The following is an 18,292-nucleotide window of genomic DNA, read 5'->3' as shown; positions in this document are numbered from 1 at the left end:
TCTTTGGTACGGGTGTTGAGTAGCCACTCTTTTCAGAGGACAGTGCAGGCCAACCAGTTGCATCACAGATCTCAGGGTGCTGGGCTCTGCCTGTTAGTCGTTCCCCAAAAACGATTTATCTTTAGGCTTTGCGCCAAGAGTATTCCAGCAGGGAGGAAAGTTCCTGGGCTTTTTATCCAGTCCCCAGAACTCCTGTTTTGTCGAGTCATTGTCGGGGCTAATTAGCCCTGTGTTAGCAGGCCCTTGTCTGCTGTTTTGACTCCATGGGAGAGTAGTTTCATTCCCACATAGTCCATTCACTTCCACATTTACTTCTATCTGGTGGATCTTGGTTTCCAGTTCAGCAATTTTCTGAAGGATCTTCTGAAAGTTCACATTCATGTTAACGAGAGGCATTTTGGTGCTAGTTAGCTTTAGCTGCTAATAGGCTTGTGCTACTTCGCAGGCCTCGCTCTGAAAGTACTGAGTTCAGGAAAAAACAAAAACAAAAACAAAAATAAGGCAGCAGCAGTACTCCTCTAGTAAAAGCTGGGCTTTAAACCTTCTAACCACTTCATTAGAAAACATATGCAACTATTATTTTGCAGCATTTTTGGTGCAGAACAGTGACTGCTGCAGTGTTTTTCCACTACATATCTAAGAGATCAGTCAGCTAGTACTGACATATTTGTCCTTTGATTTCCAGCTGAAGTTGCTTTTGTGTTCATGCTTCTGCTGGGAATCCAATCCTGCATCCATCCATTTTTTTTAAAAATCCAATATCAATCCATCACAAGGCTAAGGTTGTCTAATGTTGGAGATGTAAAACATCTAATCTCCATATGCATCAGATGGATTTACCCAGGAAAGACTTACCAGGCCACAGGTGTGAAGATACGGTTATAACGTGGGGATTCAGACTTTTGTGTGATACGAGAACAATAAAACATTGATTTCTCTGTAAAATCTCAGTGACATCTTTTGGCCCATAAATTGTATGGTATATATTCTGTACTGTAGTTGCCTTGGTAACACTTGACACCACTACATATTGCCTGCTAGTGATATTTGAATTCCACCTCAGGGTGCCCTCAGAGAGATGAGATATTCAGGCTGTATTCAGGTAAACAGGCATCACTTAGATAGCTGCTTCACTAAATGACACGGCCCCCCCAGCAGAGACCCTTAAGCTTCGCTGTATGCGACCCTGTTGCCATGGTAACAGACGCACAGCCGGATGAATGTAAAATGAAACACTGGATGTCCATGCTGTAGTCTCATGGAAGGAGGGGAAAGTTTTGTCTGAATGAGCTTTCTACCCCTTTGTTCGCTCATTTATGAGAGACGGACATCCACGGAGACTTTCCCTTTTCTTTTTTAACCCACAGAGGAGCCATTCTTTTAAATAACTGAGGTGTGCTGTCTGGTCACACAGATAAAGAGGAACCACAGACTGTGGGTCCCCCAGCGCCTTACTAACACAGATTTATATTCTCTGTCTCTTTCTTTGTCTTTGTCTGACTACAAACCCTTAACGCCAAGTGCTCTCACCCTCTCTGCCTGTGTAAGTCCGCCCTTGGGCTTCGGAAAACTGTCTCTCTCCCCCCTTTTCTGTCTTTTTCTGGATTTGTGTCCGACTGTATTGCTCTCCTCATTTTCTTTCTCCAGCTGCTCTAGCCCCACCCTCTCCACTTCCCTTTTTCCAGTGGTACTTTAAGAAACTGCCCCTGTGTGTGTGTGTGTGTGTCTGCCTTCCTGTGCTCTTTGTGTCAGTGTGTGTGTGTGTTTCAGTGTGGAGCGTGTGTACAGTATATACGGTGCCTCATGTTGCCATGGTTATTGTTGTTAAGAGCAGAAAATCAATGTTGACCCTAGAGATAGAGATATGATGAGAGCACACACTTACTCTCCACACACACACACACACACACACTCTCTCACACACACAGAGGTTATATAGGGAACCTATTTTAAATGTGTCTGACCACAGCTCGGCTGTGGAGGAAACAGGCCTATCCCCTTTCTTTACCCAGGGCGCTGTGCAATGTTTTGACTTCCCCTGCAGAAGGAAATACATGTGTGCCTGCCTGGCCCAGTCATTGTACGTTCAGCTGCTCTTACAACAAAAAAGATGTAGAATATTACTTCCTGGGATTATTATTTCAAGTGTTTTGGCAGATGGCAGCACCAGCCATAAGAAAAGAGTTTACTGGTTATTGTTTTTTATGAATCCCGGACACTGAGCTTATTGTTTACACACTTGCATTCGCCAGAGTATAATGATATGTGTTGTATTGAAAGGAGGTTTTGTTTTCAATTAGGCTTGTTTGTCAGCAGGATTACAGGAAAACTACTGGCCCAGATTTTTGTGAAACTAATTGCTAATTAGCCAACAAACAAAATGATCAAAAGGCCAGAACGAGGTTATTAAAGGGCTGCCGGTAGAGTTGGTTCAACCATACATCTTAAGATCCAATCTGAAAATAAATATTGAAGTACCATGGGTTAACAACTCTTACGTACCAACCCTAGCCATGAGGCATAAATTAGGCAAAGTTAAGCTAGTTGAGCGATTGAAATCTTGTGGCTACAGGACGAAGCCTCTTCTTACGATCTTCAGTATGTGTTTTTTCTTCATTGTGTACAATATCTTTATGGTATTGTCTCACACAGTGTACTTAGGGGGCAGATACGCACACATCCGTATGTAGGAATGAAGCTGCTGCTACTGATGATAACTAAAATGTTAGCGTGACCATACAGCATATCCCTTTGCATCTGCTAAATTTATATGGTCATCACTGTAATTTAAAGTTTCATGGGGAGGAAGAACTCTGGTTGGGAACCGAAATTCGGTATAGATTAGAACTGAACCTAAAGTGCCAAGAATTGGATTCTCATAGAAAATGTAGATTTCGCTTCTGCTGACCAGTTCTCAAATGCATTAACCCTTAAATAGTATAAACACAGGCTATGTTGTCTTCACTCGGCTTAAAGTCCTCAATAGAAAGTGCGTAAATACAAGAGGGAATCAGTTGTGAGATATATAATGAAAAGTTTGTGTCTTTAGTTTACTTCCTGTTATCGTGTATAACTGTGCCTTTCCCTTGTTTATTGAAATAACCCACTTGATTTGAGAAAAAAAAAAGATATACGTCTAAGAAAATGGATATGGGCTTCACAATCTGCTTACAGTGGATATTCGATCTTACATTCTCCAGGTCGTAGCTCCATCTTAGATTTCCCGTCAGCAGAAAATATGTCATTAAATGCTGCTAATGTAACCGCTGTCCACCCCTGTCATGACGCATTATGCCAAAAGTTGTCGCTGAGCTGCTGTGGGGTCGTTAATAATGCACGCTTATATGCATAATCAATGCCCTGTTGCCTCTTTCACTTCCTGCAGGAGAGATGAGGAATGACCTTTATGTCACGCTGGAGAAAGGCGAGTTCGAGAAGGGTGGGAAGAGCGTCGCCAGGAATGTGGAGATCACCGTCTATGTGCTGGATATCGATGGACAGATCCTCAAGGTAAGAACACGGCAGCAGTTATTCTGTTGAAATGCTACCTCCCATTTGTTTTGAGTATGAATTTGTCACCAATTTCTACATACTGCGCCTTTAATGTCCAAGAAAACATAACTTTTTTCATAATGCAGCATCTCTGCAAACCCTCTGTCTACGTTTTGGCACAACAATCTGCTGTATGATTAAAAAAAAAAAACTCACTCTCTCCTATATGGCACCTTAAAGTCAAAACAGTGACATTAAACGCCACACTTATGTCCTTAGTTGAGTCATGTTTTTCCTTAACAGTGGGTGTGTTATTTTGAAGCAACACTCTTCATTTAAATATCGCTGACCCAGATGAGAGCAAAGTGTCTCTCCAGTGTGTTGCCCATTTCTGGTGCAGCGCTCTGACAGCCTGCCTCTGTGGTTTCCTGCGCTGCTTCGGCCTTGAACAGAAAATAGACTCAAATATAACCCTGCTGCCACTGCTGCTGCTCCCGCTGCCACCACAACAGCACGCAACCCTCTAACACACATAAACGCCCGCATGTAAACTGCGCCGCTCTCACTCGATTGGCATTTGGGAGGTTTTTTTTTGTTTCGACACATTCGTATCTTGACTCATTTGTTCGTTGTCCTTCACGTCTGCCCCCTCACCTCATCCTTCGAGTTCGGGCCTCTCAGTTCCTGTCTTCACTTCCTGTTCTTTCTTTCCTTCTTCCCCTCCGCCTCTGTCTTTACCCTCTCTTCTTGTCTTGTAGAGTCACGTGGCTGCCGGAGCCGGGGAGCCAGGTGCGGATGAGTACCACTCTTTGGTGCTGTATCACAACAACAGCCCTCGCTGGGCGGAGCAGATCAAGCTGCCCATCCCGGTCGACATGTTCCGGGGGTCGCACGTCCGGTTCGAGTTCCGACACTGCTCCAGTAAGTTGGAATAGGATCATGGATTATGTTTTATTTATCTGTTTGAACACTTTTTTTTCAAGGCTTTCATTATCTATTCAGAGGTGAACGTCTCAAGTGCTGCTCTCCTTTTTTAATAATCCATGGGGGTTGGAGGTAAAGAGGTGTAAATTCGGAGCACAACATGCGTCGCCCTTCCTGCCAGCTTGTGTCTGCTGGCCCTCCAGCCCCGAGCCCCGAGGCTGCTGCCACCCCCAAATAGACAATGCCAAAGTGTATAAATGTGCGCTTGTGTGAGCGTTTTTCATAATGAGACTAGTTTGTCCAACTTCTCACCTCCTAATGAGACAAAAACTTTAATTATAACCAAAATATCGCTCTCACTCTCGCTTTACCCTCTTTTCTGGGCTGCGGGCAGAAGTCTCCTCTCTCATAACAAGGCGATATTATTACGCCTTTTGCAGCCAAGCTGGGAGGCTGTGCGTCTGTGTGCCGTAGATATAGTAGCCTTATTACTGCTGGCAGTGCTGGCATTGCTACCCAAGGGCTGCCTATTAAGAGGCCAATTTGAGCCTGTGGTGACACCAAACTGAGGAGAGCATATTACATGTGCTATTAAGAGCTCCCAAAACTCAGGGACGACCTGCCGGAGGAAATATGATTAGCAGACTCTCATTTTCAATTAGTGCAAAATGGAAAGCTCAGTTTTTATGAAATACACTTTTGAATGCTGTCTTGCTTCAGCACTCATTTCTCACCAGCAGTGGTTATTAATTTGTTTGCTGGGAAGTCCAGTGTCTCCTAGTTTTTACTGAAGGGGAGCGTAGGGACCTGTAGGCAACAACGGGGCTGATTTTGTATTGAATCAAACAACTGTACTTTATAATAGTAACACTATTGTTGTTATAGGAGCAGTTGTTTTCTCATAAAGGGGCACTATGTGGTTTTTGGAGAAGACATTCAAAGTCAGAATTGTAAAGTTTACAATACTAATGTGGTAATAAAGCAAACTCAGAAGTATTTAATTTGTTCATAACGGAATAAGCAAGGTGTTCCAAGAATAGAAAGCAGGCAGGGTCCGCCAAATATAAACAAAGTAAATCAGTGTGGAACTGTGTTGTCCTGCTAACTGCACCCTTAGCTAGTTAGCTCAGTTAGCCATGCAGATAGCACGGGAGCTCTCTGCAATATAATACAGCAACACCGTCATCGTCAAAACTTCTTAACATTCTTTGAATAATTATACTTGATTTTCAAATGTTTCATGAAAAATGAAAAAGTCTTACATATTGCCCCTTTTAATAGGCACCACAGAGATACAAATTCTCCTCACATGTCCTGTTCAAAACCCTGAATTCCTAACAAGCCCCCAAATTATTAACCTCTACTGTAGTAACATGGTGTATTTGGAAGAGTAGTTTCAAGAAATAACACACATCCCTCTCTACCTGGTCTGCTGAGCTCAGCTAAGCCTGAGTTTCACACAGTGCCTCTTAATCTTTCTTAATCTCTCAGCACCCACGGCTGTGAGGGTTTATAGATTAGGAGAACCTGTCAGAAAAGAACCACGCGCCACAAAAAGCAAAAGTTTACAGTCATGAGTTTTGTTAGTAGTAACTTTCCTGGTGTTAAAAAAGCAAAAAAAAACAAAAAAACAAAAAACAACGTAATCACAGCAAAGGAACAGAGAAATAAAATGGCCTTGGTGCAATTTTAAAAGTTTAATACAGTGCAACTTGTGCTTCTCCTGGGAGAGTGAACACACACACACACACACACACACACACACACAGAAGACTGGTAGATGCTGCCTAAATAAATCACTTGTGTTGCAATGAAAGGGAATAGAAACATTACGCTTCTCACTCCCCGCTGCGCGAACATTAGCACTTTATTGCCCAAGCAGCAGATAAATCAGATTACATGTGTTCACAATGCAAATTATGCCCAGAGCTTCCAGAAAAGCTTCTTAAAAACACAGCAGCCCACTTTAATCAGGCCCTCCAAGAGTAATTTAGCAGCATCTAAATATCTTGGGTTTTTTTTGCCTCTCGCTGTTGGTTAAGTTTGTATGTCAGCGGATGAAGGGGTTTGTTTAGTACAAACCTGAAACTGTGTTTGTTTGGGGTTAGATGTATATCTGACCACACTCAACAATTGACGTGCTGGGTGTGATCATGGGCTGAATGGATCACAAACCATGGCTTGATTTAGCCCAGAAACATGGTCTGTGCAGGTGTGAAAATGGAACGTGCATGCATGTTTGGCCATCTCCAGCACTGATACACACATGTACCTTTGGCGCTTTCTCGCTTTCGCTTCTCGCCGACAGCGGCATAATGTAGGTCAAAAGTACTTAGATGCTGTTGTACTTAACACACGGTACACAGGCCTTTTTTTATTTGTCTTGAATTACAAATCTAAATTTCTTTGCCCTCAGTGTTTGAGCATGGTAATAGATATTGAAGTTAGACATCCCTGTATCCTGTGTATGTACACTGGCACTGTAGTAAGAGACCAGGGGGCATGTTCAGCTGGAGCTTCGTCAGACTTGCCGACCAGGCTTGTTTTGAGCAGAAGTCAACCCGAACAGACGGGTTCATCGTTCTCCTCTCGTTTCATGCTGTAGCAGCCGCAAGCTGGAGCGCTCAGACTGCAGCTTGTGTTCGCTCGCGTTACAGTTTTCAGGTGATTCACTCCAGAACGCGGCGAGGACGTTCTTGCGTTGGCATACTTGCGTGCGCGGACCATGTTTCTGCCTTCATTGTGTTGTCCAAAATTCACTGTCTGCTAATAAGCATGCTGAATACATTTGAATACAAGTGAAAATGTTTACATCCATAATTCCCTTTCTGCCTTTTGCAGGTGCATTGCTGCATTCATTGGTGCTCTTTCTTTTTTTTTTTTTTTTAATCACCAACAGTGCTGTGTAGTCTTCAGCTTCAGGTTTGCAGTTCAAGCAGCATAAACCCACTGAAGACTGAGCACCAGATCCATTTATCCAACTTATTAATTTTGCATTGCATAACCGGTTTCATAATCTGAGCTTTTGTTTTGTTTATTCCCCTCGCAGCCTGTGCTGGTGTATTTTGGACTCAATGTCGTGTCCATGTGTTGTTGTTCTTGACAGCTAAAGACAAGGGAGAGAAGAAACTGTTCGGCTACTCCTTTGTTCCTCTGATGCAGGAGGATGGCAGGACTCTGCCAGATGGCACCCATGAGCTCATTATCCATAAGGTAATAAGTGCATACACCCTACATGAACAACATGGAATCAGGTTGACTGGGTGCTTTGCAGGATTTGTTTTTTTGCTGGCACCTGTACAGTGATGTAATATTCATCTTGATGTGAGATTCCGGCCAAGACTGAGGCTTATTTCGAATGAAAAGGATGTGACAACTTCTCAACTGCAGTGTCGTTATCTTCAAGGGGCACTATGTTTAATATTTACTAATACTAATGATATAGACTGGACTATTTATTTTTTCCGTGACTAAATAAACAAGATGTTCTCTGAGGAAAATAAGGTCTTCAGCACAGAGTTTGAAGCTAGAAAGGTGGCAGGGTCCGCCACATCTAAACAGAGTAAATCAGTATGTACAACTGTGTTGTCCTTTCTTCTGTCACGAAAACAAAGAGTTTGTCTGTTTAGTTCGTCTAGGCATAAAAACAGAAAAAACAGTCACTAAAGATCTTTCTCTTCTGATTAACATTTCTAAGTAGTGCACCTTTAATAATGGGGCAGAATTCAAAACTGCCAGCTGTCATCTGCTCTTAAGTGCTTGCATGACAAGTCTGAGGTAATATTTGAAGGGAAAAGTGCAATTTCAGTCATCACAAAGATAAAACTCTTGTCATTTTGTTTAATGTTAAGTTGCCTCTAAGAGATTTGTCTTAGGTGAACCTATTCTGTTTAGCCTCTTGCAGGTGTCGCCAAGCCTGTGTCGGAGAGGATTACACACTGCGTATGATTATGTGAATCATTCGCTCCGAGCGGTGAAATGCGGTCATCCTGTTATCGCACTGTTTTGGTGCAACGGGCTGACAAACGGCTCCAATCACTCCATTACAGGCTGATGGCCCGATGAGTAATGTCCACTTACGTAACACTGTCAAGCTGCGAGGTTGAATTAAAGTGCAAGTGTATTAATGTTTACTTTGAGTCCACTCCGTCTATTAAGCGTGACCTTTATGTGCGTTTTCCTGCGTCTAACTGACCCACCTTTTCACACATTTTGTGTTTTTCACACATCAAAAGACTGAAGCCAGTGAAATGGCCAGCATCCCTGGTTAAAAAGCTACTGCGAGAGCGTCTTGGGTGTAATTCAGAATAATTGCAGACTACATGCTCTCCCTCAGCTGGAGGCGAAGGGTGTGTGCATAAACCTCAGGCTTTTGCGGAGGGACAGAAAAGCATGGCGCGCATTCGTACATTTTATTGGAAGCGAGGCAGGACGGCGGCCAGAAGTCTGATTATTTATTTTCCCTGTTAGCTGTACAGTGTTTAAAAACAACAACAACCCCTCTTGTTACTGTCTTCTTCTCCTTTCCGTGCCAAACCTGCCCAACCTGCGCCTGCCTTTTTTTTTTTTAGAGGACAACTCCTGGTTGCCTTGTGTGTGTGTGTGTGTTCCCACCGTTAAAGGGGAAAAGGGCCCCGCTCTGATGCCAGATGGAAGTTTGCTGAAAAGCTCAATGAAACTGGCATGGCCTAGTTTCTCCTTGGACCCAAAATAGACACAGTAGAATCAGTCCAAACTGTGTGGTAGCTCCGGAGCTGCCTCAGCTGTGCGTCGAGGCTCCACATGAAATCCCCCCAAAATAACACGAGAGGTCTGTGATTGATCACGATAGCGTTGCGCGTCTCAGTCGTGACTGATGCGCAGCCTGCAGCCAATGAAATGTTTTTGACAAATCCTTCCCCTTTTCCCATAAATCTCCTCTGCCAGTTCACGAAAATGTGTGCTTTTCTGCCCCTCTTTCCTTTTTTCTTCCTCCAGTGTGAGGAGAATACCAGCTTGGCAGACTGCTCGCGTTACCTGAAGCTGCCGTTCTCCAAGGCCAACCTCCCGTCCAACAACCAGACCCTGAAAGGCACCAAAGAGTCTTTCTGGATCACCAGCTTTCTCTGCTCCACCAAGCTCACGCAGAATGGTAAACTCAGACTCAGAGACTGACATTTTGTGGCCCTGTGAGGTGTTACTGTTTTGTGTTTTTTGGCAGCTACGCTCGATTCTCTTGTCACATTTGAAATACAAGTGAGCTTAAATCACCAGCCAGCTAGAGGCTAACAAAGTGGTTTAGTGCCTCATGTTTAAAGTCTCCCTTAAAGGAACAGTTTGCAAAATAATGACAGTTCATCTATCATCCACTCACCCCCAAGCAGGTGGAAAGTCGGGTGAAGTTTCGCAGTCCACAAAACTTTCTGGGGCTACACAGCAGAACAGTGTTGCAGCTTCTCCCTTTAACAACTATAGATGGCGATTTGTTTAACTACATGAAAGAAAAACGTAAAATTGTCTATACAGCAGTCTACTTAAGCTGTACGTTCTCAAACTTATTTGAAAACTTTCTTACTTATTTTTCTTCTTTGTTGATGATGTTTTAAGTCTCCACCTTCCTCAGTTTCACCCGACTAAGGTTCAGTAGATGATGACAAACGTTTCATTTTTGGGTGAACTTATCCTTTAAATCCAAATGCGGAGAGGAGGTGTGTAAGAGAGAAAGTGACATTTCCACCCAAAACATCCCAAGTGTGTGAAGTCACCTGCGAATATGCAGGGTGGTGAAAAATGGCTTCCAGTCTGCTGTGCTCACTAATGACCTAATAAATCCTTCAGGAATCTGCTGGCAGTGTGGGATTTGTGGTCTTATTTCAGCAGGACTTGCTCATCGCCTTTATTTATACAGTAAACGATAGCAACAATAATATTGGATTGAAAAATAAAGCGTGCGGCAAAAGAGGACATTTGTTTTTAGTTTTTTTTCTCCAGCGAGTCACTGATGCATTTCAAACTTTCCCAGACACTGTCAGCGTTTTGTCAGACGGCAGAAAAACAGTGAATGATAAATCATTCCTTACCTCATTAAGTAGACGGTGGAATACATAAACACAAAAAGCTACAGGCACAATTTCCTTGCAGCACGCTGGTAATTTCCTGAATGCATTTGACATCGTCTGTGAATTGATTAGGGAAGTATAGGAGGACGTGACAGATTGGTAAAAACAAACACAATCGTGCACGCGCGCAAACACAACACAAAGCTTTCACGCAAAGTTGCAAAAAGCCACACTTCAGGTTGAACTGAATCCAAAGAGACAGTGAGAAGACTTTCTTCTCGAGGCTTATGTTTTATTCATGCGTACGTCTGGGGACCCCGGCTGAGGAAAATGACTTTCTATCTCCTTTATCTCGCCGCACTTGAAAATGCCATCATTTGTTTGGATTCAGAGGAGTTTTTGGGGGGGCTGTAGCTGAAGGGTATGGTGACGCTCTGTGATCTGGGTTGCACTCCCCTCTAATGATCCTGGTGCGCAAAACAAACACAAGAAGCGTCATGATCTATTATTCTTGTGTCTCCTTCAGGTGATATGCTGGACCTGTTGAAGTGGAGAGCCCACCCTGAGAGGATCAACGACAGTCTCTCCAAGCTGAAGGAGATCGACGGTTCGGAGATTGTCAAAGTAGGTCCACGATGAGATTCTCATCACAGATTTGCAGCCACTGTCCCGCCATTAGTTAACGTGATGCTCCCCTTGTTCTCCTCCCTGCTACAGTTTCTACAGGACACACTGGACACTCTCTTTGGTATTCTGGATGAAAGCTCCCAGAGATATGGGCTCAAGGTGTTTGATTCACTGGTAAGTAAGCTCTTCGAAAAGATCTTTTTCGTATTTTATGTTTCCTCCTTCTCCCAAGCGCAATCTCATCCAGTGAGAAAACAGAAACGCAAGCCGACTGTCGGGAGAAAGATCCAGTGATGTAACGCTACACAGCCTGCTGAACCAATCTCACCCCGGTTACGCTGCGCTGCTCTGATAGAGCGGGGGATCGATCTCTCTCTCTCAGCCCACATCAGTCTCACACTGACATATGAACAAACTCCCCCCGCTCAGCGCGCCCTTATCAATGATGGAAAGGTCGAGCGAGCCGCCGCACTCATCAAGTTTCCCTTTTTGTGGTGCGGAGATCAATCCAGCGAGTCTGACAAGTGGACTTATCTCCTGTGGTCGGACAGATTCAGTGCATTTCACACTAGGGAAACATGGAGTTGAACCACAGTTGAATCCATTGTTTTTTGTCTTTTTTTTTTTTTAGATCTCTTTATTTGTTGATACATATTTTTATTCTCTTTTTGTCCTCATAGCTGTTTATTTGATGCCTGTTGTTTTGTTATTTTAGATCCTCAGGAAAGTACAGTGGAAGTTATTACCGTCATTAAAAGTATTAAGGTTATTAAAAGCAAAATTCTCATAAGATTGTGGATGCTGGCAAAAAATATTATCAAGTCGATGTGAATAAGTTTGCGAATCACTGTGTTAGCTTAGCTGAAGTCGAGCTCAGCATAGTAGCTAACGAGGTGACTAGTACATCTTTTTTGTTTGTGATGTTGAGAGATTTAAAGACTGTTGCCCACCAAACCGCAAACGCAGATATTCTTTTCCAGGATATGTAAACACTCCTTCTCGAACGTTTGTATTTACAGGCAGAGTGAATGAATGGACTGAATTTTCTCAGTAAAAAGTTAAGATGTAAACGAAGAGGAACTTCTGTTTATATTTCCAGCAGATTAGACATTGTGCCGTGGGAAACACTCACACATGTCAACAAGAAGTTATATTCTGACTGAATGCATTGGGGCATGTAAGCACACACCTTATCGGATCACTTCAATCAGGGTCCATGTAAACACTTAAGTTGGAGCAAAATCAGAGTGATTTCAATCAGATTGAAGACATAAGTACACGTCTTCCCTGTTTACCTCCAGGTCCACATCATCAACCTCCTCCAGGACAGCAAATTCCAGCACTTCAAACCCGTCATGGACACCTACATCGAGAGCCACTTTGCCGGAGCGCTGTCCTACAGGTCCGTAAAGTTTCAGCCCCTCACTTCTTAAGATGCAGCCGCTGGAGGCTGCAGCGGCGCCTTGAGCGCACAATAACACACATATTGTATTCTAATGACATACTGTATCACATGGCCAGAAGCTGTCAGTGCAGAGAGGCAGCCTCACTCAGCTCTGCTGAGATTTAGTCAGCATGCTTCTGGTGCCCCCTGGCTGTTGAAAAGTGGAATGTAAAAACTGCATGTGCTTTCTATATCCTTGTTGTCTTCTCCTGGCCATCGCGTGAACACATATTCACACACATATTCACAACCTGCTGTTCTCACCAGCTGCCTTGTTCACACTCTCTGTACCTGCTAAAATTCTGTGCTGCAGCTGCTGTCTCTTTCTTCTTCTTCTCTCCTTTTTTTTTCACTCTTTATGCATGCATCCACACGTACAGAATGCTGCTGCCACATCCATCTGCTTTAAACTCTTTATACCTCTGATATTTCTCTATCAGAGGTGTCGCATCTTAATTAATTAGCCCAAAAAGCGCATCTGCATGACACTATTTTCCGTATTGTAACTACCTTTGGTTATTAGTAGGGAAGGAAGGCGTTATCCAGTTGTGATCAGAATGAGAAAATGCTCATTCAGTAATCTCTCTGCCTTTCTCAATGCCTCTCTTGAAATATCTGCCCTTGGTTTTATCATAAATTCTTTAAACTAACGACCAAAAACATGTGTATTGATTTTGTTCATCACCCTAAGGTCGTAACTCTCAGCTGTGTTTATGAAAAATTGACAAAGAGAGCGATAGGATCTCCTCTGGAATTGATTTAAACTTAGTGTGATGAAATGTTTCGTGTTAAAACTCCGCATTGCCTCATCCGTGGCGGCTAAATCCAAGGAGAGAAGCTATATGCAATGTAGCTGGAGGTGAGCAGTGATGATAGTGTGTGTGTGTGTGTGTGTGTGTGTGTGTGTGTGTGTGTGTGTGTGTGTGTGTGTTCTCCAGGGACCTGATCAAAGTGCTGAAGTGGTACGTGGACCGCATTGTTGACGCCGAACACCAGGATCACATACAGCAGGTGCTCAAGGTGAGGCTCTAACACACACATGGGCACACACTGAGATACATACATATTCTCACACACACACACACGCAGCATCAACACAGATGCATCCAGAAATGCAAACAAACAAACTTTCTCCCTCTCGCCTGCTACTTGGGCTAATTTCCCCCCGCTCATCAGCAGCGAAAACATCACAGTGCCGTTCATTATTCCCCTCCTCGATCTATTACGCCGCATGCAATTTTAATCAGCAAGAAATGCACCGCCTCTGGTGTTGGGGATCCACATCACATTATTCTAATGACTCATGCAGATACAGAAGCACATTTGCAGCTTCTGCAGCACCCCCCCCCACCCCCACCCCCCATTTATCATTCACTGAGCACATTCTGCACCAGACGTAAATGTTACTCCATCGCCCTGTAAATAATGAATAAGTGGAACGCTGCAGATGTGTTTGCAGGGTTTCCTTGCATGAGTGATCTATAGAAAAGTCTACACTCAGGTTGTTTTAAAGCATCTCCTTTAAACAGGTTTATTATTATATATTTTATCATCACATCATTCTTTAAACCGTTTTCACTGGAAGGAGGAGACTTTCCCTGATGATAGCTGATGATTGTTCTCTCCGTCCTCCAGGCCAGCGAGTACATCTTCAAGTACATCATTCAGTCCCGTCGGCTCTTCTCACTGGCCACGGGAGGCCAGAACGAGGAGGAGTTCCGCGTCTGCATCCACGAGCTCTTCATGTCCATCCGCTTCTTCCTCTCGCAGGAGAACAAAGGCACCAGTCCCGTCGCGCAAACACAGGTGTGTGTGTGTGTCCCAAATCACAAGTGTGCATCTCATGTGTAAAACTGTGCCTGTCTGTACTTGTGCACCATATTATATTTTCTTTCGCAAGGACTCCTGTTAATGCACTCGTGATAGGTGAGAAATTGCCTGTAATTGAATTTCATGCTGCCAGAGGGGTCTGAGAGAGAGAGACGGCGGACGAATTTGTGTGGCGGCTTTTTACTTTCTTCCTCTGGGAGGTCCACACAGCAGGGGAGCCGCCTGCGCTCACTTTGCAAACGGGACCAAAACAAATAAGCTAAAGCAACAAAGATAATCCTAATTACACAGCAGAAATGGGAACAGCTGCTGGTGTGGTTCTGTGTCTTGTTTTTTTTTTTTGTTTTTTTTTACCTCTGCAAGACCGGTGTGTTAGCTTCAGTCTCTTTTTTTTGTTTTGTCTGCGAACATTAGAGCCAGGTACTCCTTTATTTGATTAAGTCCCAGGTCTTGTGTTAATGATTCCTTTCCTTTATTGCTTTGTGAACTCCTGAACACATGTTTTGTTTCTTCATTATTAGCAATGAGGTTTACTTTTCACAGCCCAGTGGAACAATTCTAACGATCTACCCAAGGGGCCGACAAGGAGTTATCAAAAGCAGCAGTCTTGTTTTTACACCGTCCACTCACTTTGAAGTAATTTCACCTCAGTGTAACATCGGCTCCTGAGGTTGTGCCCTCGCCGTGCTGCTGGAAAAGCTCCACTTCATCCCTCCGCTGACTTCTGATCCAGACTAATCTGTATTCTCAACTCAACAATAGCTGCAGGGGGATGCACGCCAGGCTAATGCTAATCCAAGTTAATCGGCGACATGTGGGCAAAGCACACACTGTCCAACACACATGGACGACAAAGCCATGGACGCGTAATTTAGCACCTGTGACCTGATGGGGTTTATATCACCGGGTGATGTAACATCAGATTACCAAACCAAATAATGTAATTGGGGCATATTCAATGTATTCATGCTAATTCATGAGAAAAAATACGAGTTATAGTGCGTATATATCAATCTTCCTGTCTGAGTCTCGACTTTTCTCTCAGAAGCAAACACCTGTGACAGTTAAACAAGCTGAAAAATGGCTCCTCTTCTCTGCCAGGCCCGTCTCTCTGCTGAGACATGGTGGCACACCTTTAGATTTTAGTAATCTTTATTTTTCAATTGTGCAGCCACAATCTGACAGATCTTGACAGGAATAAAGAGCATCAGACTGAGAGCTGCCAACAGGCGACAGCTATCCCACTGGAGCGGTCCTTTGGCTGAATCCACATAATCCCAGACTGCTGGTTCCAATCAGATCCAGTCTGGGACGGGACAGTAGAACATATTTATTTTTGTTTTACCAGCAACAGCTGATAGATACACAATACACAGACATATTGAACAATTTCAGTTGAAAACATAGAAAAATGAACAAAATTTAACAATAGCAGGGGAAAATTAAAAGAATTGACATTATGTCTGTGTATTGTGTTGCATAGGTATCTTATGAAGTTAGCATGCTAACCAGCTGTTAAAGCTCCTGTGCTAACTGTATACACACTACTCAACTGGTCCCTGAGCTCTCAGTTGAAACTGCTAGCTGTACAGCTAACTAAGCTAACTTGCTAAGGGTAGATACAGTGAACTGCAATGCTTAGCAGAAAGGTAGCATGCTAACCAGCTAGCCCCAGCCTGTCCCAGTTTGAAGCTCATGTGTTAGTGGTGTAAGCGTCGACAATCTCCTGGTGCTCCGAGCTACAGTTCGGGACGGCTAACTGCACAGCTAACTGTGGTAAATACTTAATGGCAGCAAAGGTTGGCAGCAATTAGCGGTTATACTACCAATATGCTGCTCTATAGAGTATTTAGAGTGTTTGGAGTATGAATTCCATAGGTGGCCAATTCTTACACCTTCACAAATCCTGTTTACCAGCAAAAACTTAACAAAATCACTTTGTTTTTTGTATTTATTTATTTTTATGTCTTTTTTTTAATGTGTTTTTGGTTACAAATTATATGCACAGTTCCCATTTCAGCATACTTATTTAAATGACTTTCTCTTATTTACAATGGCAGAGAGAAGTAACTGTCACAGACAGATATAAGAACCTACAATGTTGCCACCCTGCTGATTTAGTGGAACATATATTGACATTTCTGAACAAACATTACAAAAGATATGCATATTCATATCTCAGAATGCTCTGTTCAGTCTAATTTGCAGCGTGAAGGCTCCTGGCAGTCAGCGCTCTACAAAGTGATTCCAGTGTTTGAGAATAAAAAACATTAAAATGATTGAACATCCTCCCGTTCTGCCTAGGCTGTGTTCCTGCGGACGTTCCCGGCAGTTTACGGCGAGCTGCTTAAGATCTTTACGGTGCGGGAGGTGGCCAACTTCGTCAGGGAGACGCTGGGCAGCCTGCCCACCACTGTCCACGCTGACTGCCCCCTGGAGGCTGTCAAACTGCAGTGCATTGCCAAGACAGTGGAGAGCCAGCTTTACATTAACCCAGGTAAAGACTTTCCTTCACGCAGACAGATACCCAGTTTATGTACACTTTGATTACAATACATGATTAAAGCTTGTAAACACGCAGAAAACTCGACATGGACACATTCGCCAGCAAATAACACTGGTAGAAAAAAAAAGGCTTGCAGAGAGATTATGAACACACAGGAAGAGTAAACAGCACAGAGGGGGAGACAAACAGATTTGAACAACTAGACTCATCTGCAAAACGGAGGAAATAATCAGTTGTATTGTGTGTCATCGTGTGCAAACAGGCTATTAGTCCATATTATATTGTTGGGTTGTGCACTCCTGCAGCGAATTCATTGAGGAACACCTGCAGTGCACCTAACTCCATGTCATTAACTTAGTCTTAATAAAGGCTGTACACCGAAGCAAATTACTCAGTGTTTTATTTCCAGCATGCCCCCAAAGGCTGCCTGTAGCCAGAGGAGCATCCCTCATGCAAATCATATTAAAGTTAGACAAAGAGTCGCATTTGGATACAAGTAATTATATTTAAGAAAAAACAGCTACAGAAGATTATTGTTTCCCTGTTGTGTTTAATATATTGTTATGTATTGGTTATGTGTGTGTGCGTGTTGCAGAGTCCCGGTGCATCCTGTTGCCGGTGGTGCTCCGGGTCCTCCAGGCACACATGCAGGAGCAGAGGGACCTGGTCATGTGCGCCCGCATCCTCACCAGCATGCTGTCGCTCATCAAGAAGGAGGAAAATGGCACTGCGGTGAGTAATATGGTTTTTAAATGTTTTGTTTGTCCATCTATTCTTTGTTTTGTTTGTTCCACTTTGTTAAGCGGCATTTGGTACCCTGAAAGACACTACATAAATGATTATTATTATTATTATTATTATTATTATTATTATTATTATTATTATTATTATTATTATTATTATTATTATTATTATTGCTGGTTTCCCCTCTTTTCAGTCTTTAAGATAAGCTTGCTGGTTCCCTTTTTTCAGTATTGATAGTAAGCCAAGATAGCTTCTCCCCCCTTTTTTCAGTCTTTAGCCTGAACTAAGCTAGCTTGTTCCCCGTTTTTCAGTCTTTATGCTAAGCAAAGTTAGCTGGTTCCCCCTGTATTCAGTCTCTAAGCTTCATATGTAGCATACAGAAATGAGCCTGCAACATTTTTTTTACATATATATCAAACAAATTGCCACATTGTTGACCCGAACTTTACAAGTTGTAAACAGATTTGCAGGTTAAAGATCAGTGACTTTCCACACAGACGTTTTCCTGATCAGTATAAATGAATTCCCTTTGCTGGTCTACAAGACTGTACAAGGGATTTACCAGCATAATATCTAGAAAACAACTCTAAAGGAAGTCAAAGCTAGAGGAATGACTCTTACAGCAATGTCTTTGCCAATACACTGCAATAGCAGATTGCTTTGTTGTGTGTATATGGTCAATTAGTC

At 43.1% G+C, this 18,292-nt stretch overlaps 1 protein-coding gene across 6 annotated transcripts in view; it reads left to right on the top strand.

Annotated features, from left to right (window-relative positions):
• dock4b (dedicator of cytokinesis 4b) overlaps nt 1-18,292 on the top strand; it is a 125,519-nt gene that overhangs the window by 67,367 nt on the left and 39,860 nt on the right. For all 6 annotated transcript variants that reach the window (XM_037121611.1, XM_037121608.1, XM_037121610.1 and 3 more), the window contains exons 14-24: nt 3,386-3,510; nt 4,251-4,413; nt 7,523-7,629; nt 9,394-9,547; nt 10,981-11,078; nt 11,172-11,255; nt 12,383-12,483; nt 13,464-13,545; nt 14,161-14,331; nt 16,660-16,852; nt 17,457-17,593. In XM_037121611.1, coding sequence (XP_036977506.1) covers nt 3,386-3,510; nt 4,251-4,413; nt 7,523-7,629; nt 9,394-9,547; nt 10,981-11,078; nt 11,172-11,255; nt 12,383-12,483; nt 13,464-13,545; nt 14,161-14,331; nt 16,660-16,852; nt 17,457-17,593 — 1,415 coding nt within the window. The remainder of the gene's footprint in view (nt 1-3,385; nt 3,511-4,250; nt 4,414-7,522; nt 7,630-9,393; nt 9,548-10,980; nt 11,079-11,171; nt 11,256-12,382; nt 12,484-13,463; nt 13,546-14,160; nt 14,332-16,659; nt 16,853-17,456; nt 17,594-18,292) is intronic.

This window comes from Acanthopagrus latus, chromosome 14, assembly GCF_904848185.1.
Source record: "Acanthopagrus latus isolate v.2019 chromosome 14, fAcaLat1.1, whole genome shotgun sequence".
NCBI classification, from domain to species: Eukaryota; Metazoa; Chordata; class Actinopteri; order Spariformes; family Sparidae; genus Acanthopagrus; species Acanthopagrus latus.
The sequence above is the reverse complement of the archived record's forward strand: the minus strand, read 5'-3'. Positions and strand labels throughout refer to the sequence as shown.